This window comes from Ipomoea nil, unplaced genomic scaffold (assembly GCF_001879475.1).
Source record: "Ipomoea nil cultivar Tokyo-kokei standard unplaced genomic scaffold, Asagao_1.1 scaffold1576, whole genome shotgun sequence".
Taxonomy (NCBI): domain Eukaryota; kingdom Viridiplantae; phylum Streptophyta; class Magnoliopsida; order Solanales; family Convolvulaceae; genus Ipomoea; species Ipomoea nil.
The window spans coordinates 2,633,291-2,661,247 of record NW_017618004.1 but is presented as its reverse complement, the minus strand read 5'-3'; the positions used below and the strand labels follow the sequence as shown (position 1 = coordinate 2,661,247).

Here is a 27,957-nt window from a genome sequence, read left to right as displayed (position 1 = left end):
ATAACAGAAAATTCATAATCTCATAACAGAAAATTCATAATCTCATAACAGAAAATTCATAATCGCATAACAGAAAATTCATAATCTCATAACAGAAAATTCATAATCTCATGGTTCCAAAGTGAATGTGTAAGCATGGTTCTAAAGTGAATGTGTAGGCAGTCACGTAATTAATTAAAAAAAAATAAAAAATTAAAAATTAAAAAAAAAAAAGAAGAAGATAACGGTGCACTAACACCGTTGGAACCGTGTTCACCATTCATGGTGAACACGGTTCCATGGCATAACGTCTCCTGCAAAGAGGAGGAGGTTTTCGCTGCTCTGTGAAGCCAGCCTAACGCGGTACCCTCCGATCTAAAGACAGAGAAGCCTTGGCCTTCACTGAGACTCCTCAGTCAACTCACCACTTGGAACGGGTAGGCCAGAAGAGATAGCACACGAAGCCCAACCTTCAGGGCAAGGCCAATTGTTCCACCATCTTAATGCTCCCACTCAGGTTACAGGCTCACGCTACCAAGCCCAGCAGGCAATTCTTTTAGCTAGGGACTTATTAAGTGAACATATTCTTCATCTGGTTTCGATGTGGGATATTGTGCGAGGGCTGGTTTGGCTTTCATGGGGAAAAAATGGAGCAGACAACTATCGTGTACTCATGGTTTTTGCGGTGTATCATATTGTTCACCAAAACTTAGGTATGTAGATGAAGCCTTGATTTTTATTTTAATTTTTTGATGAAAATTGTATAATTTTTGTTCACTGGATGAAATTGCAGAGACATAGCTTGGAAGCTTTGCTTCCCTGAATGGGATGGCAGATATGATTGGGTTCTGCTTGCAGCGTCCACTCGCACCCTATAAGTTTTGCTTCATTTTCATTTTCATCTCACATTATTTTCGTACATGTTTATTGTTTAGTTTAAATTGTGGCGGCTAAAGTTTTAGAAATGAATTGAAGTTGCATCAGCGATGGTCGGAAAATAGTGAAAGAAGCATTATTTGGAAGCCTTGGTAATTACTATATATGTAAAATTTAGCAGTTTTGATCATTTATTTAGTTTAGGGGAAATTAGGGTTGTGATTTGAGATTATGCATACAGATTTTTTATGTACAATTTTTTATGGATAATGGATAAATAATATAGGCAGTTTACATAGAGGCAATTGCAATGGTGGAAGAGTATCTTAGGGTCATTACTCTCAGCTCAGTTTGAAAAACCTTCCTCAGGTTCCTTATTTTTGCACTGTATATACTAAAATAATAGGAGTCAATATAAAGATTGCCATAATGTTAACAATCTTGTAAAATCTCATCCTTTTTGTGAACCATTTACCACTTCAATTTAGAAGATGAATTTTGCTGAAAGCATCGATCACCATTAAAACTATACTTTGTAGCATTTTTCATACATAGAGGGTCAGAAATATGCTCAAAGTAAAATGTGCAAAGAATTTGTTTTGTGATATTTCTAGGTAAATGAAACTATTTTGGAAAAAAAAAAAAAAAACTATTTTGGGATTATGAAGCTCAGGATTATAGCTGCAGAAGCTGCTCAAAGGTCTTATCTCCATAGACGGTGAGATTCAAGATGACGAAATTGAGAAGTTGAGTGTACTCTCAAGAAGTTCCCTTGACAACAGGAGTACCAGTGTTACAATGAGTTCCACCTCAAATTCACCCAATTTCAATAATGTGCTTCAGACCCTTCAATTGGAGGTATTCCCAATCAATACCTTGGAATAACACCTAATTATTTATGGGAAACTCAACTCCATTCAACCTTGCTTCCTTTTATTTATAGTTTTTGCTCCTACATTTTCATCCATCTTCATTGTTCACTTTCAATCTTTCTCTGTTTTATATGGCTTAGCTTGCTGATGCTTAGGCTATCTTTCTATCCACTGGTTGAATGTTATGTTGCCTTTATAGAATTGGTGAATGTTTTAGATATGGTAGCTATTGCAAATCAAAATTAATTTGAGCTTATCCTACCAGTCTTGAGCTGTAGAGTTTACATCATGAATACTTTATAATCTACTCTAGTTTATGGATTATTTACTTAAATAATCTAATTGGTATTATACAATCCATAGTGTTTCATTGGGGCCTTGATCAATAATAACATAACTTGGGCATGTGGCACAATCTTGTTACTCTAGCATCTGCCATTTTAGCTTTTAAACTTTATTTCATTACAAGAGTTTTTTTAAAGGGGTTATCAAAAGCTGAAGCCAGTGGAAACAGGGTAAAGTTGGTAATTGAGGAGGACGTTGAGAGAGAAGAAGCATCTTTGCATGAAGATTTATATTCATCAGACAGAAAACTTACAGAATATTACAATGTATGGATCTCTTGCAGCCTTTTATCTGAACTTTCCTCTTCTTGATCTCTGGACTGGATTGTGCCTTCCACTAAGGTAAAGAACTTTGTTTCTCAGCATACTGACTTAATGTTCGTGTTAGCACTTACCAACCCCAACAAGCATTCCTCCTAGCTAGGCTCTTATTAAGAGAACATATTTCTCATCTGATTTCAATGTGGTTGAGTTGTATATTGCTATTCTAATTACTTGAAGTCTTGAACTAAGTAATTCTAATGGAACATATATGCTAACACTTGTATTGTTCTGATATGTAGACATGGCAGAATACCATATATTGCTTTCACGTGAGATCAAAAACCATTTATATGCTTAAATGTGAAAAGGTAGCAGATGTTGTTGCTATAGATGACATTGGTCTGTCAGCATTGTAAGCTTCCTTCCATTCATTTATGGTTTTTGCTCCTACACTGCACTTTCATCCATCTTCATTCTTCAGTTTCAATCTTTCTCTCTTTTATATGCTTGCTGATGCAGAGGCTATATTTCTATCCACTGGTTGAATGTTAATAGTTTGGGTATCAAATGAAATATTTAAAGCTATGTTGCCTTTATAGATTGGTGAATGCTTTAGATATATGCTATTGCAAATCAAAATTAATTTGGACTTGTACTACCAGTCTTGAGCTGTAGCCAGAGTTTGCATCTGACTAAACTTTTATCCCACAGATCCATCAACTGGTAATCAAATACCAACTGTTTGTCTTCCAGAAAGGTTTCTCCCACATTCTCTCCCCAAATTATATTCTTGTTATGCAGTTATTTATGAATTACTCTGCCATGATCAAGGGGAGAAAAGAGAACGTACAGAGGGGAATGAGCATGGGAAATGCAGGGATTGAAGAAGCTGGAAACAATGAAAGGTCAGACGACGTTGCATAGTGAAGATAAATGTAGATAGAGTAAGAGGGTCAACCCGGTATTGCAGCCTCATGGCAAACTTTTATTCCACAGATACATCCATCAACTGGTAATCAAATACCCAGAATGGTTTATCCCACATTCTCTACCCAAGTTATATTCTTGTTATACAGTTATGTATGAATTACTCTGTCATGATCAAGGGGAGAAAAGAGAGAAGAAGAGAACAGAGGGGAATGAGCATGAGAAATGCAGAGATTGAAGAAGCTGGAAACAATGAAAAGTCAGACGACGTTGCTTGAACAAAAGGTTCGTGGGAATTGCTACAAGCATTGTAACTAAGCTCATGGCAATATACTACAGGTTAGTGGAGTTAAAAACGACATTTTTACTTGCAACAAGGAAGATTTTTGACAATGTCAATGTGCGTGCTCCTTCTCTTTGATTAATGGAAGCTATTCGGGGCATGTTACACGAATCATGATGATTGAGTTTGCTCTATCCGCCACATTCACAGTGAAGCAAATAGTTGTGTTGACGGGTTTGCTTCAAGCTATACCCCTTCCACACCCCATTTGCAGATCTTTGATAAGTTTCCAAAGAGACTTGGGGCCTGCAGACATTGTATGGCTCTCAAGACCCAGATTTATTTAGTCTCATAATCTACTTTTAAAAAAAAAAACACTCAAAATTCAAAATTTTTTGTGGGTTTCTTTGAAATTTTGTGTATAATTATTTTTGTAAAATTTGATGTAGCTTTGATAGGAATTTATATTAATACCATATAATATTGTGTAAGGTTAGATTGAATTGTTTAATCATTTAGATGCTAATTGTGAAAAGTTAGCAGATGTTTCTATAGATGATTAAGTAATTATTTAAGCACATAGTCAATATTCCAAATCTCAAATATAAATAAAGTTTATCTGTCTACATGACAAACATAGAACAATTTTTCAATGATGGCAGAAAAATTTTATATGTTAAGTATTACTAAAAGAAAACCTGGATATGATTTATGAATATAGATTATCACTAATTTAAAATCAACTCTAGTTTATGGATTATTTATTTAAATGGTACGGGGTATTATACAATGAAAATGCCGCACACATTCATATAAGGTGACTTCACGCAGGGCTTTCCGGTCTGAAGGCCGAGTTACCTCCCACACTTACCTCAGCCTTCGGGTTACAGGCTCGTGCTACTAAGCCCATCAACCAATTGACAATTCTTCTAGCTAGGGACTTATTAAGAGAACATATTTCGCATTTGATTTCTATGTGGGAAATTGTGCGAGGACTTGTTTGGCTTTCATGGGGAGAAATGGAGCAGAGAACTATCATGCATGTACTCATGTTTATGCATGGTTTTTGCTTCACTGAATGGAAAGGCAGAGATGATTGGGTTCTGCTGGCAGCATCCAATCACACCCTATAAGCTTCAATTTGCTTCATTTTTATTTCCATCTCACATTATTGTTTTGTTTTGAAATGTGCTCAATTATATATTGATGCAGGCGAGGGAGGAAATGATATGATGAAAGAGCTTCAGTATTATTTGGAAGCCTTGGTACTATATATGTAAAATTTAGCAGTTTTGATCATTTATTGAGTTTAGGGGAAATTAGGGTTGTGATTTGAGATAGATTATATGCATACAGCTTTTTCGTCATGCAATAGATGACAGTGAAATTTTATATGTTAGGTATTACTGAAAGAAAACCTGGATATGATTTATGAAAAAAGACGGTGGTTTACCTGGGCAGCCAATCAGGCTGCTAGTGGACGGGGTTGCACCGGCCAGTTATCCTTCCACCGCAGAGAGGAGGAGGTTATCGCTGCTCTGTGAAGCCAGCCTCACGCGGTGCCCTCCAATCTAAGGACAGTGAAGCCTCCGCCTTCACAGAGACTCCACCATACAACTCACCACCTTCAAGGCAAGCCCAATTATTCCACCATCTTTATGCTCCCACTTGGGTCACAGGCTCGCACTACCAAGCCCAGCAAGCAATTGTTCTATCTAGGGATTTATTAAGAGAAAATATTTCTCATCTGGTTTCGATGTGGGAAATTGTGCAAGGGCTTGTTTGGCTTTCATGGGGAAAAAGTGGAGCAGACAACCCTCGTGTACTCATGGTTTTTGACAGCTATGAGATTTGCGAAGCCTTGATTTTTGTTTTTGTGATGGAAATTGTATCATTTTTGTTGAAGGGGGGAGGGGCTTATATGTGAAGCAGAGACATATATAGCTTGGAAGCTTTAATATGCTTCACTGAGTGAATGGAATGGCAGAGATGATTGGGTTCTGATGGCAGCATCCAATCACACCCTATAAGCTTTGCTTCATTTTCATTTCCATTTCACATTATATATTTTCATACGTTTTTATGATTTAGTTTATGGATTGGCAGTGATGAGGAATTGTTTTTGCAAGTTTTTGTTGAGTTGTATATTGCTATTCTAATTACTTGAAGTTTTGAACTAAGTAATTCTAATGGAACATATATGTTTACACTTCTATTGTTCTGATATTGTAGGACATGGCAGAATAGCAGTCAGCAGATATTGGTTTCACGTGAAATCAAAAATCACTTAGATGCTAAATGTGAAAAAGGTAGCAGATGTTGTTGCTATAGATGACATTGGTCTGTCAGCATTGTAAGCTTCCTGCCATTCATTTATGGTTTTTTCTCCTACACTGCACTTTCATCCATCTTGATTGTTCGATCAGTTTGAATCTTTCTCTCTTTTATATTGTTGAATATTAGGAAAGTTGTCTTAGTTTCCTATTCTTATTAGTAGTTTCCTAAACTAATTTAGTATCTAGTTTAGTATATATAGAGGTCCATAGAAGTATAGAATATACATTAAGAGAGACGATTCTATTGTAATCTTTCACTATAATATATTCTCTTTATTCTCTTGTTCTTTGGTTCTCACATATTTTGCTTCCGCCTAACTGGCGGGTGGTGGTTATTCTCCACCCGCCAGACCTATCAATCCCTCAATTTCAACATGGTATCAGAGCCTACTTTCCTAGGCTGTTTTTTCTTCAAATATTAAAACCCTAATATAAACCCTAGCTTTCCGCCGCCGCTGCCGCCACCGGAGGGTAACCACTGCCGCCACTGTTTTCTCTCGTTCCGACGCACTTCTAGTTGTTGTTCAAAGCAACTAACACCACAGCCTTACTCGGAACCTTGTCGCGAGCCGTCGCTTGAAATCCGGTCGCCATTCACCGTCGCACGCGCCCACACGCGCCACCACCGTCGTCGGGAGTGCTTTCGCTTTTCCGGCCAGATCTCCTCTTCTCCAGTGATTTTGTGATCTCACCTCCTACACCAATGGATTCTTCTCCCTCTTGCGACCTTATCTGGAAAATTTCATCGCTTTCCTCCACCGCCGTCGTCCTCACGCGCCACCGCCGCCGTCACGCGCCGTCGACCTTCCTCACGCGCCGGTGCGTGAGTCTGCCTCCGGCGAGATTTTTCAGATGGTTGTTTTGCCCTTCTTTCAACTTTTTGGTGAAATTTGAAGGCTTCTTTGGGTTTGTTGCCGAACATTTTCCCATGGTGTTTGTGTTTTGGTATAACCGTGTTTGTTTCTTTATCTCCGGTATGCCTTATCCCATGGATGGTCAGTTTCAGCACTACTATAAAGGCCTTTGATTATTTCCCATGTTTCAAGTAAGGGGGAGTGTGACTATCTACAATTGGTGTGCTATCATTTACTATTATTTGCTATTTTATCTACTATGGGCTCCCTTTGCTATTCTTTGCTCCCTTTCTGCCTCTACCGCTCTCTTGTGTTATCGGGAGGTTGTTCATGTTTAACTCTATCCTTGGTGTGTTCATCTTCATTCCCGAGGTTCATGTTCAATTCTGTTCTCGGTGTGTTCATTCCCAAGATCGTGTTTAGCTTCGTCCTTGGTGTCTTCGTCTTTATTCCCAAGGGTCCTTGGTGTCTTCGTCTTTATTCCCAAGGATTGTGTTCAGCTCCGTTCTTGGTGCCTTCGTCTTCATTCCCAAGGAAGGGTCAGACATAGCGCAATCTCTTTTGAAGTCATCCATCCTCGAGTGCTTATATTGTTGTGATGGTGTTCGTGTTTTCCCTTGGTGCCTCCATTCCCAAGGATGTTCGTGACAAGCTTTGCCCCTGGTGTGTTCATTCCCAAGGGTTGCATTGTCCCTCCGAAGCCATCTCGCATTGTTATCCTCTAGTTGCATTTAATTTTCACTTGTAATTTTGAGTGAGGTAGAGTGCTTGTTTTAATCCAAGCTTGGAACTTCAGATGTTCCAGCTTGAGGGGGAGTGTTGAATATTAGGAAAGTTGTCTTAGTTTCTTATTCTTATTAGTAGTTTCCTAAACTAATTTAGTATCTAGTTTAGTATATATAGAGGTCCATAGAAGTATAGAATATACATTAAGAGAGACGATTCTATTGTAATCTTTCACTATAATATATTCTCTTTATTCTCTTGTTCTTTGGTTCTCACATATTTTGCTTCCGCCTAACTGGCGGGTGGTGGTTATTCTCCACCCGCCAGACCTATCAATCCCTCAATTTCAACATATATGCTTGCTGATGCTTAGGCTATCTTTTTATCCACTCTTAAGTATTATCCACTGGTTGAATTTCAATAGTTTGGGTGTCAAATGAAATATTTAAAGCTGGATTTTTAGTTTTGGATACCATATTGGCTCTATCTACCTGGAAGATTCAGACTATTAAGTAATGATTTAAGTACATATTCCCCTCTGATCTTTTAACTCTTCCAAAACTCAAATATAAATGAAGTTTATCTGTCAACATGACAAACATAGAACAATTTTTCAATGATGGCAGAAAATTTTTATATGTAAGGTATCACTAAAACAAAACCTGGATATGATTTATGAATATAGATCACCACTAATTTATAATCAAATCTAGTTTGTGGATTATTTATTTAAATAATCTAAATGGTACGGAGTATTATACAATCCATAATCTTTGACTGTGTATGTCCTTAATCAATAATTTCACTATTGTTTCTTGGAATGAAAATGAAGAAGAATTATTATTTTACGGGGGTTATAAAAAAGATGGTGGGAATTAAGGGGATGCACCGGCCAGTCACTTCCAGTGGTGTACATAATAGGGAGGAACACGCTGCTATGGTGAAGCTGGCTTCACGCGGGGCTTTCCGATCTGAAGGATCCCAGGCACCTCCCACAATTGCCCTCAGCCTCTGCAGAAGACTTCCCGCCAACCCACAAGACCAATTTTACACCATCTTAATGCTCCCGCTAAGGTTACAGGCTCGCACTATAAAGCCCAGCAAGTGATGCTTCTAGCTAGGGACTTATTAAGAGAACAAATTTCGCATCTGATTTTGATGTGGGAAATTGTGTGAGGACTTGTTTGGCTTTCATGGGGAAAAAATGGAGCAGACAACTATCATGTACTCATGTTTATGCATGGATTTGTGCTTCGCTGAATGGAATGGCAGAGATGATTGGCTTCGCATCTGAATAAGCTTTGCTTCTTCATTTTTATTTCCATCTCACATTATTTTCATATGTTTCTATTGTTTAGTTTAGAAATGTGCTCGATTACATATTTATGCAGGCTAGGGAGGAAATGATATGATGAAAGAGCTTCGGCATTATTTGGAAGCCTTGGTACTTACTATATATGTAAAATTTAGCAGTTTTGACCATTTATTGAGTTTAGGGGAAATTAGGGTTGTGAGTTGAGATAGATTATGCATACAAATTTTTTTGTCATGCTAATTTGATCCTTTAACGGAGTGTTTGGTTGGAGGGAGGGAATTAGGTGGAAAAGAATTGCAATTCCGTGGGAGAGTATTAGCAATTGTCTGAGTTGTATATTTCTATTCTAATTATGTGAGATCGGAAATCATTTAGATGCTAAATGTGAAAAGTTAGCAGATGTTGTTGTTATAGATGACATTGCTCTGTCAGCATTGCAATCTTCCTTCCATTCATTTATGGTTTTTGCTGCTACACTACACTTTCATCCATCTTGATTCTTCAGTTTGATTCTATCTCTATGCTTGCTGATGTTTAGGCTATCTTTCTATTGACTATTGTCCACTGGTTGAATGTTAGTAGTTTGGGTGTCAAATGAAATATCTAAAGCTATGTTGCATTAATGGATTGGTGAATGTTTTTGAGATATATGCTATTGCCTTTATAGATTGGTGACTTGGTGTATCTTATCAAAAGCTCATCTTCAAGAAAGGTATTCCCACATTCTCTCCCCAAACTATATTCTTGATCTCTGCACTTTCCTCTTCTTGATCTCTGGACTGGATTATGCCTTCCACTGACGTAAAGAACTTTGTTTCTCAGCATGCTGACATATAATCTTTATTTCCATTCAAGGTTTTGGAGCAGATACATATAAGAGTGGTTATCAAACTTGTCAAAGATATAAAGTTGCAACATCAGCATAAATATGCATGTGAGTTTAGTACTGTGCTTTTGTCATTACATCTGTTAGCATTTTTCATCTCTAAATACAAATAAAATATACATCCAATTCTGTCATTACATAACAATTAACAAATTAATGTTCATTTAAATAAATAAATTAAAAGAGATATATGATTGTAGTAAAATGTGGATCAGAAGATGTATTTTGTTAATAGTATTAATGAGTTAAAATTCAATTTTCTAAATACAAAATGAGTTTGAAAGGCTTTGCTATTTGCTATGTCAGAAAGTGTACTAGAAAGTGAAAATCATATCACTCAATTAGTTGATGGTGGTCTTTGTTTATAATAATAAAGTAGGGATCACAATGTTGGAATCTCACCAACAAGTTTGATGTGGTAGTGTGTGGTCTTTGTTAAAACTCATTCTAATTACTAAATATTTGATTGCGATTCTAATTCCAATTGAGATACCCTAACCGACCACTCCTTAGATATTTTCTACACAATTAATTTTTAGCGGCATCAATAGCAAGAGCAGTGGTACCAGCATGCTTGATGAGGAATTAAGTTGTTGAAGGAGACAAAACAATATAAACGAATGTGAGAAAATATTGAATCCCCTTGTAGGCAAATACAGTTTACATATATAATACAACAATGCTCTCTAAATTCTTCATTGTTGTAAAGGGGTTTATTGGCTGTGATGCTAACTGCAGCCCCCCCCCCCCCCCCCCCCCCCCCCCCCCCCCCCAAAAAAAAAAAAAAAGATGGTGGTTCACTTGGGCAGCCCATCAGGCACTGGTGGACAGAGGTTACACCGGCCAGTTATCCTTCCACCACAATGAGGAGGAGGTTATCGCTGCTCTGTTAAGCCAGCCTCACGCAGTGCCCTCCGATCTAAGGACAGTCAAGCCTCTGCCTTCGCAGAGACTCCACCACACAACTCACCACTTGGAACAGGCAGGCCAGTAGATAGCAACCCCAGCCCAGCCTTCAAGGCTAGCCCAACTGTTCCACCATCTTAATGCTCCCACTTGGGTTACAAGCTCGTGTTACCAAGCCCAGCGAGCCATTCTTCTAGCTAGGAAGTTATTAAGAGAAAATATTTCTCATCTGGTTTCAATGTGGGATATTGTGCAAGGCCTTGTTTGGCTTTCATGGGGAAAAAGTGGAGCAGACAACCCTCGTGTACTCACTCATGGTTTTTGACAGCTATTAGATTTGTGAAACCTTGATTTTTGTTTTTGTGATGGAAATTGTATCATTTTTGTTGAAGGGTTGAGGGGCTTATATGTGAAGCAGAGACATACATGGCCTGGAAGCTTTAATTTGCTTCACTGAGTGAATGGAATGGCAAAGATGATTGGGGTCTGCTGGCAGCGTCCAATCACACCCTGTCATGATCATGGGGAGAAAAGTGAGAAGAAGAGAACAGAGGGGAATAAGCATGAGAAATGCAGGGATTGAAGAAGCAGGGAACAATGAAAGGTGAGACGATGTTGCTTGAACAAAGCGTTAATTTGGTGCCTCCTCTTCCAAAATAAAAAATGAGACATTTATTATGTGGGAATGGCAACGACCTCGTTAGTGAAGATAAATGTAGAGAGAGTAAGAGTGGTCAACCCGGTATTGCAGCCTCATGTGGTATGTAAAAATGACTAAGGTTCATGGGAATTGCTACAAGCATTGTAACTAAGCTCATGGCAATATGCTACAGGTTAGTGGAATTAAAAACGACATTTTTACTTGCAACCAGGAAGATTTTTGACCATGTCAATGTGCGTGCTCTTTCTCTTTACTTTCAACGAGGAAGATGGTGAGAATAAATCCTTTACTTGGGCCTAAATGGAAAATATAAAAGATGGTGGTTGAATTAGGGGATGCACCGGCCAGTTACTTCAAACGTGGAGGGAATAAGGAGGAACATGCTGATGTGCTGAAGCCGGCTTCATGCAGGGCTTTCCAATCTGAAGGCCGAGGCACCTCCGTCACTTGCCTCAGCCTACGCAGAAAACTTCCAACCAACCCACACACCAATTTTCCACCATCTTAATGCTCCCACAGGGGTTACAGGCTCACACTACTATACCCAGTGAGCAATTCTTCTAGCTAGGAACTTATTAAGAGAACATATTTCTCATATGATTTCGATGTGGGAAATTATGCGAGGACTTGTTTCCCATGGGGAAAAAATGGAGCAGACAACTATCATGCATGTACTCATCATGTTTATGCATGGTTTTTGCTTCACTGAATGGAATGGCATAGATGATTGGGTTCTGCTGGCAGCATCCAATCACACCCTATAAGCTTTAATTTGCTTCATTTTTATTCCCATTTCACATTAGAAATGTGCTCGATCATATATTGATGCAGGCGAGGGAGGAAATGATATGATGAAAGAGCTTCAGCATTATTTGGAAGCCTTGGTACTATAGTCTATATATGTAAAATTTAGCTGTTTTGTTCATTTATTGAGTTTAGGGGAAATTAGGGTTGTGAGTTGAGATTATATGCATACAGATTTTTTGTCGTGCTAATTTGATCCTTTTATGGATTATGGATACTAAATGTGAAAAGTTAGCAGCAGATGTTGTTGCCCATAGATTACTTTTATCCATCTTGATTGTGCAGTTTGAATCTTTCTCTGTTTTATATGCTTGCTGATGCTTAGGCTATCTTTCTATTCACTATACTATTGTCCACTTGTTGGAATGCTAATATTTTGGGTGTCAAATGAAATATCTAAAGCCTTAATTTGTTGCCTTTATAGGATTGGTGAATGTTTGAGATGTATGTTATAGCCATTATAGATTGGAGTATCATATCGTATCAAAATTAAAGCTCATCTTGCCTTGCCGAAAGGTATTTCCCACATTCTCTCCCCAAATTATATTTTTGTTATACTGTGAGTATTTGTAATAGGTCACTGGTGTATGTGAGTATGAGGTTGTTGATCGTCACTTGGACATGATCGCCAGACAATACCATGACATAGTTAAGGTAAAGAAGTATATTTTGAGCAAAATGTACGTTCCACTCTGCTCCCTTTTCCCTTTCCAGATAATTAAATTCATCTATTTTTGTAGTTCATTTTGCAGAAATTAGAAAAATATGCTTTGGACGGACCTATTCAGCAAGTTAAGTTGAAATGGAGTTAATTCAAGCGTTTGCCTGCTCATCGCAACACCTAAATATATTTCTACCCAAAAGATTGTGTATTATTCAATTTTCATTCCCTGTTGTATGTTGATTATTATCTCTTATTTTTTCATAATACTTCACATCTCACAGGATGAAGCTCATCCGGTCGAATCTCGGTCTGTTCTCAAAACCTTGCCCTCTTTTCATTTATGCAAAGATCGGAGTTGAAGCTTATCCCCTTCCAATCTTTTGAGGTCAGTGCAGATATCCCTATAATCATTTTCCATTTTTCAGTGGATCAACTTGAACTAGTGTATGTGCACCTAATTGGCTAATTATAATGTTGTAAGAAAGCTGTGAAAATGAGTTCAGTGCAACACCCCTTTTCTTCTAAGTTTTAATACCGGAAAAACTTCATATTGGGCTAAAAAGATGGTGGTTCAATTTGGACAGCCCATCAGGCATTAGTGGGCATAGGATGCCCCAGCCTGTTATCCTTCCACTGCAGAGAGGAGGAGGTTTTCGCTGCTCTGTGAAGCCAGCCTCACGCAGGACAAGCTTGTCAATAGCAACCCAAACCCAACCTTCAAGTTAATTGTTCCACCATCATAATGCTCCCACTTGGGTTACAGGCTTGCACTACCAAGCCCAGCAATCAAACCTCCTAGCTAGGCGTTTATTAAGAAAACATATTTCTCATCAGGTTTCAATGTGGGAAATTGTGCTAGGACTTGTTTCCCATGGGGAAAAATGGAACAGAGAACTATCATCATATACTAGTGCTTATGTATGGTTTTTGACTGCTATGAGATGGTTTCTGCTGGCAGAGATGAATTTTGCTGAAAGCACCACCCTTAAAACTATACTTTGTAGCAATTTTCATATTTAGAGGAACACACATATATATATGCTCAAAGTAAAGTAAAATGGGCCAAGAATTTGTTTTGCTATAGATGACATTGAATTGGTATGTCAGCTAGCATTGCAATAACCTTCCTTCCATTCATTTATGGTTTTTGCTCCTACACGTACTGCACTTTCATCCACCTTATATAGATGCTTGCTGATGCTTAGGCTATTGTCCACTGGTTGAATGTTAATAGTTTGGGTGTCAAATAAAATATATATCTAAAGCTTTAATTTGTTGCCTTTATAGGTTGGTGAATGTTTTAGATATATATGCTATTGCAAATCAAAATTAATTTGGACTTATCCTACCAGTCTTGAGCTGTAGAGTTTACATCTGACCAAACTTTTATTCCACAGATACATCCATCAACTGGTAATCAAATACCCAGAATGGTTTATCCCACATTCTCTACCCAAGTTATATTCTTGTTATACAGTTATTTATGAATTACTCTGTCATGATCAAGGGGAGAAAAGAGAGAAGAAGAGAACGGAGGGGAATGAGCATGAGAAATGCAGGGATTGAAGAAGCTGGAAACAATGAAAGGTCAGACGACGTTGCTTGAACAAAAGGTTCGTGGGAATTGCTACAAGCATTGTAACTAAGCTCATGGCAATATACTACAGGTTAGTGGAGTTAAAAACGACATTTTTACTTGCAACAAGGAAGATTTTTGACAATGTGAAAAGTTAGCAGATGTTGCTATAGATGATTAAGTAATTGTTTAAGTACATATTCGATATTCCCCTCTGGTATATTTTCCAATTTCTGCAAGATGTTGCTAAATGATTTAACAATTCAATCTAACCTTACACAATATGCTTTGGACAGTTCAGCAAGTTGAAATGAACTTGAATTTTTTGACATATGCTTTATATTTTACTAGTGTTCTACTCAACTCCCAGTTGTTAGTTGTATTTTATGTGCACTTGGTATGTTACTATGTTATATACCCAAGTCCATATAAGTTACTGTTGTAAAGGCTTTATTGAGCTGGGTGGCCCATGCTAACTTGGCCAACATGTAAAAAGATGGCAGTTCAATTTAGGCAGCCCATCAGGCAGTAGTGGGGATGCACTGGCCCATTATCCTTCCACTGCAAAGAGGAGGTTTTCGCTGCTCTGTGAAGCCAGCCTAATGCGGTACCCTCCGATCTAAAGACAGAGAAGCCTCCGCCTTCGCTGAGACTCCTCAATCAACTCACCCCTTGGAACGGGCAGGCCAGAAGATAGCACACCAAGCCCAGCCTTCAGGGCAAGGCCAATTGTTCCACCATCTTAATGCTCCCACTCGGGTTACAGGCTCACGGTACCAAGCCCAGCAGGCAATTCTTTTAGCTAGGGACATATTAAGAGAACATATTCTTCATCTGGTTTCGATGTGGGATGTTGTGCGAGGGCTGGTTTGGCTTTCATGGGGAAAAAATGGAGCAGACAACTATCGTGTACTCATGGTTTTTGCGGTGTATCATATTGTTCACCAAAACTTAGGTATGTAGATGAAGCCTTGATTTTTATTTTAATTTTGTGATGAAAATTGTATCATTTTTGTTCACTGAATGAAATTGCAGAGGCATAGCTTGGAAGCTTTGCTTCCCTGAATGGGATGGCAGATATGATTGGGTTCTGCTGGCAGCGTCCACTCGCACCCTATAAGCTTTGCTTCATTTTCATTTTCATTTTCATCTCACATTATTTTCGTACGTGTTTATTAATTAGTTTAAATTGTGGTGGCTAAAGTTTTAGAAATGAATTGAAGTTGCAGCAGCGTTGGTCGGAAAATAGTGAAAAAAAAGCATTATTTGGAAGTCTTGGTACTATATATGTAACATTTAGCAGTTTTGATCATTTATTGAGTTTAGGGAAAATTAGGGTTGTGATTTGAGATAGATTATGCATACAGATTTTTTGTGTACAATTTGATCCTTTTATGAATAATGGATAAATAATAATGTAGGCAGTTTACATAGAGGCAATTGCAATGGTGGAAGAGTATCTCAGGGTCATTACTCTCAGCTCAGTTTGAAAAACCTTCCTCAGGTTCCTTATTTTTGCACTGTATATACTAAAATAATAGGAGTCGATATAAAGAATGCCATAATGTTAACAATCTTGTAAAATTTCATCCTTTTTGTGAACCATTTACCACTTCAAATCAATTTAGAAGATGAATTTTGCTGAAAGCGTCACCTCTACTTTGTAGCATTTTTCAAATTAGAGGGACAGAAATATGCTCAAAGTAAAATGTGCCAAGAATTTGTTTTGTGATATTTCTAGGTAAATGAAAATATTTTGGGATTATAAAGCTCAGGTGTGTAGCTGCAGAAGCTGCTCAAAGGTCTTATCTCCATAGATGGTGAGATTCAAGATGACGAAATTGACAAGTTCCCTTGACAACAGGAGTACCAGTGTTACAATGAGTTCCACCTCAAATTCACCCAATTTCAGTAATGTGCTTCAGACCCTTCAATTGGAGGTATTCCCAATCAATAACTTGGAATAACACCTAATTATTTATGGGAAACTCAACTCCATTCAACCTTCCTTCCTTTTATTTATAGTTTTTGCTCCTACACTTTCATCCATCTTCATTCTTCACTTTCAATCTTTCTCTGTTTTATATGGCTTAGCTTGCTGATGCTTAGGCTATCTTTCTATCCACTGGTTGAATGTTACGTTGCCTTTATAGATTGGTGAATGTTTGAGATATATGGTAGCTATTGCAAATCAAAATTAATTTGCGCTTATCCTACCAGTCTTGAGCTGTAGAGTTTACATCATGAATAATTTATAATCAACTCTAGTTTATGGATTATTTACTTAGATAATCTAATTGGTATTATACAATCCATAATGTTTCATTGTGGCCTTGATCAATAATAACATAACTTGGGCATGTGGCACAATCTTGTTACTCTAGCATCTGCCATTTTAGCTTTTAAACTTTATTTCATTACAAGAGTATTTTTAAAGGACTTATCAAAAACTGAAGCCAGTGGAAGAGTTGAGATATATTTATATAGATTGTTACCTTTACAATTCTTCATTGTATATAGCTCTGAGACAAGTTATCTAACTGATAATCTAAACAGGGTAAAGTTGGCAATTGAGGAGGACGTTGAGAGAGAAGAAGCATCTTTGCGTGAAGATTTATATTCATCGGACATAAAATTTGCAGAATATTACAATGTATGGACTTCTTTCCCATATCCTTGCAGCCTTTTATCTGAACTTTCCTCTTCTTCATCTCTGGACTGAATTGTGCCTTCCAATGAGGTAAAGAACTTTGTTCTCAGCAATTGAGTTGAGTTGTTGAAGGAGACAAAACAATATAAACGAATGTGAGAAAATATTGAATCCTTCCTTGTAGGCAAATACAGTTTACATATATAAAACAACAATGCTCTCTAAATTCTTCTTCATTGTTGTAAAGGGGGTTCATTGGCTGTGTTGCTAACTGGCCCCCAAAAAAAAAAAGATGGCAGTTCATCTAGGCAGCCTTTCAGGCGCATGAAGAGGAGGAGGTTCCTCATGTGGTGCTGGAACGGGCAGGCCAATCGATAGCAACCCCCAATGTTCCACCATCTTGATGCTCCCACTTGAGTAACAGGCTCACACTACCAAGCCCAGCAAGCCATTCTTCTAGCTAGGGAGTTATTAAGTGAAAATATTTCTCATCTGGTTTCAATGTGGGATATTGTGCAAGGCCTTGTTTGGCTTCCATGGGGAAAAAGTGGAGCAGACTACTATCGTGTACTCACTCGTGGTTTTTGACCGCTATTAGATTTGCGAAGCCTTGATTTTTGTTTTTGTGATGGAAATTGTATCATTTTTGTTGAAGGGGGGAGGGGCTTATATGTGCAGCAGAGACATATATAGCCTGGAAGCTTTAATTTGCTTCACTGAGTGAATGGAATGGCAGAGATGATTGGGTTCTGCTGGCAGCATCCAATCACACCCTACACCATATAAGCTTTGCTTCATTTTCATTTCCATCTCACATTATATATTTTCATACGTTTTTATGATTTAATTTATGGATTGGCAGATATGAGGAATTGCTTTGCAAGTTTTTTGTTGGTTTTGAGCTGTAGAGTTTACATCTGACCAAACTATGATTCCACAGATACATCCATCAACTGGTAATCAAATACCCAGAATGGTTTTCCCCACATTCTCTACCCAAATTATATTCTTGTTATACAGTTATTTATGAATTACTCTGTCATGATCAAGGGGAGAAAAGAGAGATTGAAGAAGAGAACAGAGGGGAATGAGCATGAGAAATGCAGGGATTGAAGAAGCTGGAAATAATGTCAATGTGGGGGTGTTCGTTCTCTTTTTGTACGGTAATTGTAGAACAAAATAAAATAAAATGATAATTAAAACTAATTACTTAAAATTAAACTACAACGCGATTTAATATTAACCAATTACAAAGTGGTTAAAAATAAATTAAAGTATATCAAAAATAAAATACAAATCGGTTAAATTAATTGTTGTTGTTGTTCCATATATGCTCAACCAAATCCGCGCGAAGTTGATGATGCAATTGCGAGTCATGTAACTCGGCATTCTTTGTAAATATTGTTGAAACTCTTCGGTTGATCCTTGGGTCGCTTCTGTTGTTGTTCCATTTTCTTCGTCCACCCAAGTAGTTATGTGCTCGCCTTCATCCTCAACAATCATGTTGTGTAAAATAATGCAAGTATACATTATTTCTCTCAAGTGTTCCTTATAACAAAATCGTCCAGGACCTCTAACCATTGCCCATCGAGCTTGTAAGACCCCAAATGCTCGCTCTACATCTTTTCTAGCCGCTTCTTGTTTTTGTTTAAACAATATTCTTTTGGGGTCTGCTGGACATGAAAAATTCTTCACAAACACTGACCATTGTGGGTAGATACCGTCTGTTAGATAGTAACCTCTTTTGTACTCCGTACCGTTCATAATAAAATTAACCTCCGGTGCATTTCCTTGCAACACATCATTGAATAAAGGCGATTGATTTAAAACATTGATATCATTCATAGCACCTGCGACGCCGAAGAATGCATGCCATATCCATAAGTCTGCTGATGCGACCGCTTCTAGCATAATTGTTGGAACTCCATGATCGCCTCGTGTAAATTGACCTTTCCATGCTACCGGACAATTTTTCCACTCCCAATGCATGCAATCAAGACTCCCTAACATTCCCGGGAAGCCGTGCTTTTGTTCATGCATGTGAAGCAATCGAGCGGTGTCTTCTACATTTGGTCTTCTCAAGTATTGAATGCCAAAAACTTCAATGACACATCGGCAAAAGTGAAATAAGCATTTTACGGCAGTTGTTTCACCCATGCGTAGATACTCATCCATTGTGTCTTCATGTGTACCATATGCCAATTGTCGAATGGCCACGGTGCATTTCTGTAGCGTTGATAAACCGGTCACTTTAGCAGCGTTTTCTCTTTGTTGAAAATATTCATAACGACTTTGCAATGCATTGACTATGCGTAAAAATAATTCTTTCCTCATTCGAAAACGTCGGCGGAAGATGTCGTCCGGGAACACCGGATCATCGGAAAAGTAATCAGCGACTAAACGATTGTGGCCTGCCACATGGTTCCTATTGAAGTATCGTCTTTTCTTTCTCGGTTGGGAAGAATTTTGACGTTGTTGAACTAGCTTTGCCAACCGCAATATGTGTTTCACAATTTCTTCTTCAATTTGTTCTTCAAGTTCTTCAATTTCTTCTGCAATTGAATCATCACTACTATCATCACTACTGTCATCACTACTATCATCATCCATAGGATTCCAATTAGGAGGGACATCCATAGGATCCGAATTAAGATCCCAATTAGGAGGGAGTGACGACATTTTGCTAGTGTAAGAAAAATAAAAATATAGAAGTGCAAGAATTTAAATGATGTAAATGAGATTGGTTGTGAATAAGTATTGCATGCTAACATATATATATATAAGCAAAATAAAAAAATAAAAAAAAAATAAAGTTGCCGTTGCAGCAACTATCCGTTGCTGCAACGGATAGTTGCAGCAACGGCAACTTCTCAAACCAGTGAGGAATTTCTCACTGGTTTGGGAAATTTCTCACTGGTTTGAGAAATAAATATAAAATTAATTATAATACATATTAAATTACCACATATTACATTAATGTACCGAAATTGAGTACAAATAACACATACTACATTAACATTAACATTAAAATTAAAATTAAGAGAATTAAAATTACAACATTTTTTTTCTCAAAAAAAATTTTCAACATTTTAAACTTACAAATACGAAAATTGAACATTAACCTACGTTAATTAAAAGAATAAAAATAAAAAACTATGACTGTTTTACATTTTGCCGACGTCGCCTAATATCGTTACAATATTTTAAGTGGTCCGTAAGTTGCTGTTCCGTCATTTTTATGTGTATTTCATTAATATTTTATATTCTTTTATTTATATTTTCCTGTCATTGCTTTCCTTTCTTATTTGTTTTCCAACATTTCGTCTAGATTTTCAAATGATCCATGGACATCTTCAACATGATCGTCGTTGGAGTAGCGTTCTTTAGATTTTCGTTTCGCTGCTTTTTTCCCTAGTAGTCTAGGGAAAACTTCTTCGCTGTCACTTGCACTACATGCTGCGACTTGAAGTTTGATTGGTAGATGACGTACCTAAAGAGATTTGACGAGCTACCGTTTGGGGTTGCCAGCTTGGAAGGTCTTTCACAAGGGCCCATATGTGTTTGTAGCAAAATTTTTATCGACCATATTTTTGTTTATATTCTTCCAAGGCACGCACAACAATATCTGCATAGTTAGCACCGATAGGCTGCATTGATTGTAACTTACAATAAATTGTATTAAAATCCATGGTAATAGAACGAATATGACTCCAATACGCCTTTAATCTTTGGTGGGTTCTCATTGGTCCACCGTTGGAATGATTGTTGTTGTAATATGTTTCAATACGCTTCTAAAATGTCGCACAATTTGGCTCATTGCCCTTCTTTGAATCTTGTGAGATTGTGGTGTACGCATGTGTCAACATTTTGTCATCCTCCATATTCCATTGTTGTCGACGACTCTTTGAGTTGTCAAATGGTGGAGTAATTGTTACTTCATTTTTGTTTTGTGTAGAAAAAGACGAAAATTGAGTAAATTGCATATTACCCGGAAAATTGGCCACTTTGTACGTTGATAGGAAATTGAGAAGACCCTACAAATTGAGAGTTTTGAAATATAGGTAGAAATGATGAAAATTGGAAATTACCCGGAAGTTGGGCATTTTGTGAAAATTGAGAGTTTTGTACAAATTAAAAATTTGGGAGAAATTAAGAATTTTGCGGAAATTGTTGGTTTTGTGAAGATGGTTGGGAAAAAGGAAAATTGGATTATGAATTTTGATTGTTAGAATTGTTGTTTTTCATTATGATATGCAAAAGGAATTGATTTGAGATGTAGAAATTGAGAGTAATATGAATGAATTGAGGGTAGGATGAAATGTGAAAAAATTATGAAGATTAGTGGTATTTATAGACTTTTTTTTTTTTTTTTTTTTTTTTTTTTTTTTTTAAATATATGTTGCCCGCAACGGCTGGAAATATGACCATTGCTGGCAACAGATTAAATTTTGGTCGTTGCTACGGCCAACAACGACCAAAATTAATTAAATTGAGAGTAGCTGCCAGCTGGCGGGCGCATTTATCACACGCGCCAGCTGGGTGGGCACTGGACAGTGAGACACTGCCTTTTTTTTTTTTTTTTTTTTTTTTTTTCCGGACATTATTTTGTTTCTTGCACGCGGAAGATTTTTCAATTATTTCATTCGCACATCAGTGATGATCTTCACTATGAAATAATTCCTGTACCAAAAACTCTCTATGATCCTTTGGTGTGGATGCTCTTAGCGAGCGACAAGAACTGAGTTATTTGAAGAAGACAAAAGCATATAGACAAATTTAAAAAAATATTGAATCTGTGTAGGTAAATACAATTTACATATATAATACAACATTGTTACTGCTGCTATTAAGGACTTCCGACTCCATACTAAATATAAACCATGTTTGGTAAAATAGTTAGCATATCAATTAATTTTAATTTATTTGACCACTCAAAAAGCTATTCAAAACAAAGTTAGCTATGGAGACGAATTTGTCTCCGGCCACGGAGATGATTCGTCTCTGGCCGACAGTTTTTGTTTTTATTTATTTTTTAAATATTTTAATTATTTATTTATTAAAAAGTATTTTTAAAAATTAATTTTAAAATTGATAACTTGCTACATCAGGTAAACAAGTCATTTTGAGTTAAATTGTATTTTTTTTGTGTTGTTCAATGTCACAATTGCATTCTTTTTGAGTTCAATGACCTAATTGCATTTTGGTGTGCAGTTAGGTGCCCTACTTGACTCTTATTATTTTAAATTTAAAAATTCATTTGAAATTTTAAATAATTTCACCTAAAAAGTGTTTTTCTAAATTGTAATTTAAAAAAAAAAGAAAAAAGTGAGATAAACATAATAATTATAATGGTAAAGAAAAGATGTGAAAATGACTCCAGTATACGTCATACGGATGCGCTTATGGACTGAGGTTGCACCGGCCAGTTATCCTTCCACCACAGTGAGGAGGAGGTTATCGCTGCTCTGTGAAGCCAGCCTCACGTGGTGCCCTCCGATCTAAGGACAGTGAAGCCTCCGCTTTCGGAGAGACTCCACAGTACAACTCACCACTTGGAACGGGCAGGACAGTAGATAGCAACCCTAGCCCAACCTTCAAGGCAAGCCAAACTATTCCACCATCTTAATGCTCCCGCTTGGGTTACAGGCTCGCGCTACCAAGCCCAGCGAGCCATTCTTCTAGCTAGGGAGTTATTAAGGGAAAATATTTCTCATCTGGTTGCAATGTGGGATATTGTATAATTTTTGTTGAAGGGGTGAGGGGCTTATATGTGAAGCAGAGACATATATAGCCTGGAAGCTTTAATTTGCTTCACTGAGTGAATGGAAAGGCAGAGATGATTGGGTTCTGCTGGCAGCGTCCAATCACACCCTATAAGCTTTGCTTCATGAATTCATTTCCATCTCACATTATATATTTTCATATGTTTCTATTATTTAGTTTAATTGTACTTTGCTGAGGTTTTAGAAATGAATTGAAGTTGCAGCGGCGGTTTGTATAGATTTGGTTGTGGTAGGAAAATGGTGAAGGGGTGCAGTAACGGAGCAACTATGATCTCCAACATGTACTCTCTCCATCTATACACTTGTATTTTTATTTGCATTTTATATGAAATGTGCTTGATTATATATTGATGCGGGCTTGGGAGGAAATGATGAAAGGAGCTTCAGCATTATTTGGAAGCCTTGGTACTTACTATATATGTAAACTTTAGCAGTTTTGATCATTTATTGAGTTTAGGGAAATTAGGGTTGTGATTTGAGATAGATTATGCATACAGATTTTTTGATATGCTACTTTGTGTACAATTTGATCCTTTTATCGATAATGGATAAATAATAATGTAGGCTGTTTACATAGAGGCAATTGTGATGGTGAAAGGATATCAGCAAGCTCTTTCAATTGGAGGTGTTCCCAATCAGTACCTTGGAATAACACCTAATTATTTAAGGGAAATTCAACTCGGGCAGTTGCCGTTATCCATGGCTTCTGGAAAAAAAGATAGAAAAACCCGAGTGCAGTTATTGTACGAGGTCTAGTCAAAGCAATATGGAAAGGTTTATAATATATTGATATGAATAGTAAGATCTGCCCCATAATCAATCCAGTTTTTGCTACTATTCTCTTCTTGGTTTCTTCTTCCTCCTCAAAAACCAGAGTTCGAAGAAGTAATAAATGAGAGGTCTTGATAGAGAAAGCGCTCAAAAACCCATAATAAAGTCCAGCCGCAAGAACTGAATTTATTATTTTGTAATAAACCGAACGAAAAGGAAATTGATTCCTCATAGTGAGATACTCCTATATTTCAATAGTGTTGTGAAAAATATCGTGAAATTCAATATTTGTTCATATAAGTCACATATAAGTAATTAGATTTCTAAGATTTCTAAAAATTGAACTTTGAATAGTGAAATTCGATATTTGTTCATATAAGTAATTAGATTTCTAAGATTTCTAAAAATTGAACTTTGAATAGTGAAATTCGATATTTGTTCATATAAGTAATTAGATTTCTAAGATTTCTAAAAATTGAACTTTGAATAGTGAAATTTGGTAAAGGTAAATTTGATTCTATGATTTCAAATTACTTTGCAAGTTTTGACTTTTTGGATTGAGGAATTGCTTTGCAAGTTTTTGTGGAGTTGTAATTGTTTTGAGTTGCTATTCTAATTACTTGAAGTCTTGAACTAAGTAATTCTATTGGAACATATATGTTAACACTTCTAGTGTAATGATATTGTAGGACATGGCAGAATACCAGATATTTTCACGTGAGATCAAAAATCATTTAGATGCTAAATGTGAAAAGGTAGCAGATGTTGTTTCTATTGATGACATTGCTTTGTCAGCATTGCAACCTTCCTTCCATTCATCTTGATTGTTCAGTTTGATTCTATCTCTGTTTTATATGATTGCTGATGTTTAGGCTATCTTTCTATTCACTATTGTCCACTAGTTGAATGTTAGTAGTTTGGGTGACAAATGAAACATCTAAAGCTATGTTGCATTAATAGATTGGTGAATGTTTTTGAGATATATGCTATTGCCTTTATAGATTGGTGTATCTTATCAAAAGCTCGTCTTCCAGAAAGGTGTGACACTATGAGTGCAAAGTTGAGGTAGCTAGGATTCACCCATATATATGATTCCCATCCACTACTAAATAAAGAGTCTGCTTTTGTTAAAACTCATTCCAATTACTGAATATTTAATTACAATTTTAATTCTAATTCCGATACTCTAACAAACGCTCTCTATATATTTCCTAGACAACTAATATTGAGCAGCATCAATAGCAGGAGCAGCAGTACCAGCTTTCCTGAAGAGGCCTCAGCAGCAAGAACTGAGTTGTTTGAAGAAGACAAAACCATATAAAAGAATGGGGAAAAAAATTGAATCCTTTTAGGCAAATACAATTTACATATATAATACAGTATTGCTTTTATTAAGGAGTCCCAATACTAAACACATTCACAAATATTCTGAATATTTCAATTTTAAAAATCATTTGAAATTTTGAATAATTTTATCTAAAATATTAAATTTGGAAAATGAAGGTAAAAAATGTTCTTGTTGCCCAAAACACTTCACACCCCCATTTAGCTCTCTAACTGTTGTAAAGGCTTTATTGGGTTGTGTGGCCCATGCTAACTTGGCCAAACAGGTAAAAAGATGGTGGTTCACTAGTGGACTGAAGATGCACTGGCCCGTTATCCTTCCACTGCAGAGAGGAGGAGGTCTTCGCTGCTCTGTGAAGCCAGCCTCACGCGGTACCCTCCGATCTAAGGACAGAGAAGCCTCGACCTTCGTCGAGACTCCTCCGTCAACTCACCACTTGAAATGGGCAAGCCAGAAGATAGCATACCAAGCCCGGCCGTCAGGGCAAGCCCAACTGTTCCACCATCTTAATGCTCCCACTCGGGTTAAAGGCTCACGCTACCAAGCCCAGCCAGCAATTCTTCTAGCTAGGGACTTATTAAGAGAACATATTCTTCATCTGGTTTCGATGTGGGATATTGTAAGGGTTGGTTTGGCTTTCATGGGGAAAAAATGGAGCAGACAACTATTGTGTACTCACGATTTTTGTGGTGTATCATATTGGTCACCAAAACTTAGATATGTAGATGAAGCCTTGATTTTTATTTTAATTTTGTGATGAAAATTGTATCATTTTTGTTCACTGAATGAAATTGCAGAGACATAGCTTGGAAGCTTTGCTTCCCTGAATGGAATTGCAGATATGATTGCGTTCTGCTGGCAGCGTCCAATCACACCTATAAGCTTTGCTTCATTTTCATTTCCATCTCACATGATTTTCATACGTTTTATTATTTAGTTTAAATTGTGGTGGCTAAAGTTTTAGATATGAATTGAAGTTGCAGCAGCGGTTCGTATAGACTGGTTCTGGTCGCAAAATAGTGAAGGAAGCATTTTTTGGAAGCATTGGTACTATATATGTAACATTTAGCAGTTTTGATCATTTATTGAGTTTAGGGAAAATTAGGGTTGTGATTTGAGATAGATTATGCTTACAGATTTTTTGTGTACAATTTGATCCTTTTATGGATAGTGGATAAATAATGTAGGCAGTTTACATAGAGGCAATTGCAATGGTGGAAGAGTATCTCAGGGTCATAACTCTCAGCTCAGTTTGAAATTCCTCATATTCCTTATTTTTGCACTGTATGTACTAAAATAATAGGAGTCAATATAAAGTCTCATCATTTTTGTGAACCATTTACCACTTCAAATCAATTAGAAGATGAATTTTGTTGAAAGCATCAATCACCATTAAAACTATACTTTGTAGCATTTTTCATATTTAAAGGAACACACACACACACACACACACACAATATATATATATATATATATATATATATATATATATATATATATATATATGCTCAAAGTAAAATGTGCCAAGAATTTGTTTTGTGATATTTCTAGGTAAATGAAAATATTTTGGGATTATGAAGCTCAGGATTTTAGCTGCAGAAGCTGCTCAAAGGTCTTATCTCCATAGATGGTGAGATTCAAGATGACGAAATTGACAAGTTGAGTGTACTCTGAAGAAGTTCCCTTGACAACACGAGTACCAGGGTTACAATGAGTTCCAGCTCGAATTCAACCAATTTCACTAATGTGCTTCAGACACTTCAATTGGAGGTATTCCCAATCAATACCTTGGAATAACACCTAATTATTTATGGGAAACTCAACTCCATTCAACTTTCCTCCATTTATTTATAGCTTTTGCTCCTACACTTCCATCCATCTTGATTGTTCAGTTTGAATCTTTCTCTGTTTTATATGGCTTAGCTTGCTGATGCTTAGGCTATCTTTCTATCCACTATCGTCCACTGGTTGAATGTTATGTTGCCTTTATAGATTGGTGAATGTTTGAGATATATGGTAGCTATTGCAAATCAAAATTAATTTGAGCTTATCCTACCAGTCTTGAGCTGTTGAGTTTACATCATGAATAATTTATAATCAACTCTTTTTTTTTTTTGGGGGGGGAATTTATAATCAATTCTAGTTTATGGATTATTTACTTGAATAATCTAATTGGTATTATACAATCCATGATGTTTGATTGTGGCCATGATCAATAATAACATAACTTGGCATGCGGCACAATCTTGTTACTCTAGCATCTGCCATTTTAGCTTTTAAACTTTATTTCATTATTACAAGAGTTCTTTTAAAGGACTTATCAAAAACTGAAGCCTATGGAAGAGTCGAGATATATTTATATAGATTGTTATCTCTACAATTCTTCATTGTATAGCTTTGAGACAAGTTATCTAACTGATCATCTAAACAGTGTAAGGTTTGTAATTGAGGAGATTGAGAGAGAAAAAGCATTTCTGTGTGAAGATTTATGTTCATCGACAGAAAATATACAGAATATTACAATGTATGGATCTCTTGCCATATCCTTGCAGCCTTTTTTGTCTGCACTTTCCTCTTCTTGATCTTTGGACTGAATTGTGCCTTCCACTGAGGTAAGGAGAACTTTGTTTCTCAGCATACTGACTTAATGCTCGTGTTACCAACCCCAACGAGCATTCCTCCTAGCTAGGAGGCTCTTATTAAGAGAACATATTTCTCATCTGATTTCAATGTGGTTAGCTGTGTGACGACTTAGAAAAAAATTGGAGCAGAGAACTGATGCTATGAGCAATTTGCGTATCTTTGTTGAAGGGGGGCTTATATGTGAATCCGAGACATAGCCTGGAGAAGCTTTGCTTCATTGAATGAAATGGTAGGCCTTTGCCTTCGCAGAAACTCCCCACTTGGAATGGGCAGGCCAGTAGATAGCAACCCCAGCCCAACCTTCAAGGCAAGCCCAACTATTCCATCATCTTAATGCTCCCGCTTGGGTTACAAGCTCACACTACCAAGCCCAACAAGCAATTCTTCTAGCTAGGGAATTATTAAGAGAAAATATTTCTTATCTGGTTTCAATGTGGGATATTGTGCAAGGCCTTGTTTGGCATTCACGGGGAAAAAGTGGAGCAGACAACT

General features: G+C 37.0%; 1 protein-coding gene, 1 long non-coding RNA gene and 1 pseudogene across 2 annotated transcripts; 2 read left to right on the top strand and 1 right to left on the bottom strand.

Moving 5' to 3' along the window:
• Window positions 1–135: 135 nt before the first annotated feature.
• Window positions 136–25,770, top strand: LOC109190320. The gene is made up of 6 exons (XM_019340789.1): window positions 136–146; window positions 330–413; window positions 14,882–15,228; window positions 16,066–16,093; window positions 16,830–17,013; window positions 25,760–25,770. The coding sequence occupies exons 1-5, from the start codon at window positions 136–138 to the stop codon at window positions 16,993–16,995; spliced, it is 636 nt and encodes a 211-aa protein (XP_019196334.1). The 3' UTR covers window positions 16,996–17,013; window positions 25,760–25,770.
• On the top strand, window positions 438–14,359 carry LOC109190438. The gene is made up of 9 exons (XR_002055694.1): window positions 438–692; window positions 773–1,007; window positions 1,529–1,713; window positions 2,242–2,338; window positions 9,632–9,710; window positions 10,202–10,284; window positions 10,961–11,172; window positions 13,985–14,110; window positions 14,205–14,359. It is a non-coding gene; the product is annotated as an uncharacterized LOC109190438 (long non-coding RNA).
• LOC109190319 lies at window positions 18,230–19,601 on the bottom strand (annotated as a pseudogene).
• Window positions 25,771–27,957: the final 2,187 nt, after the last annotated feature.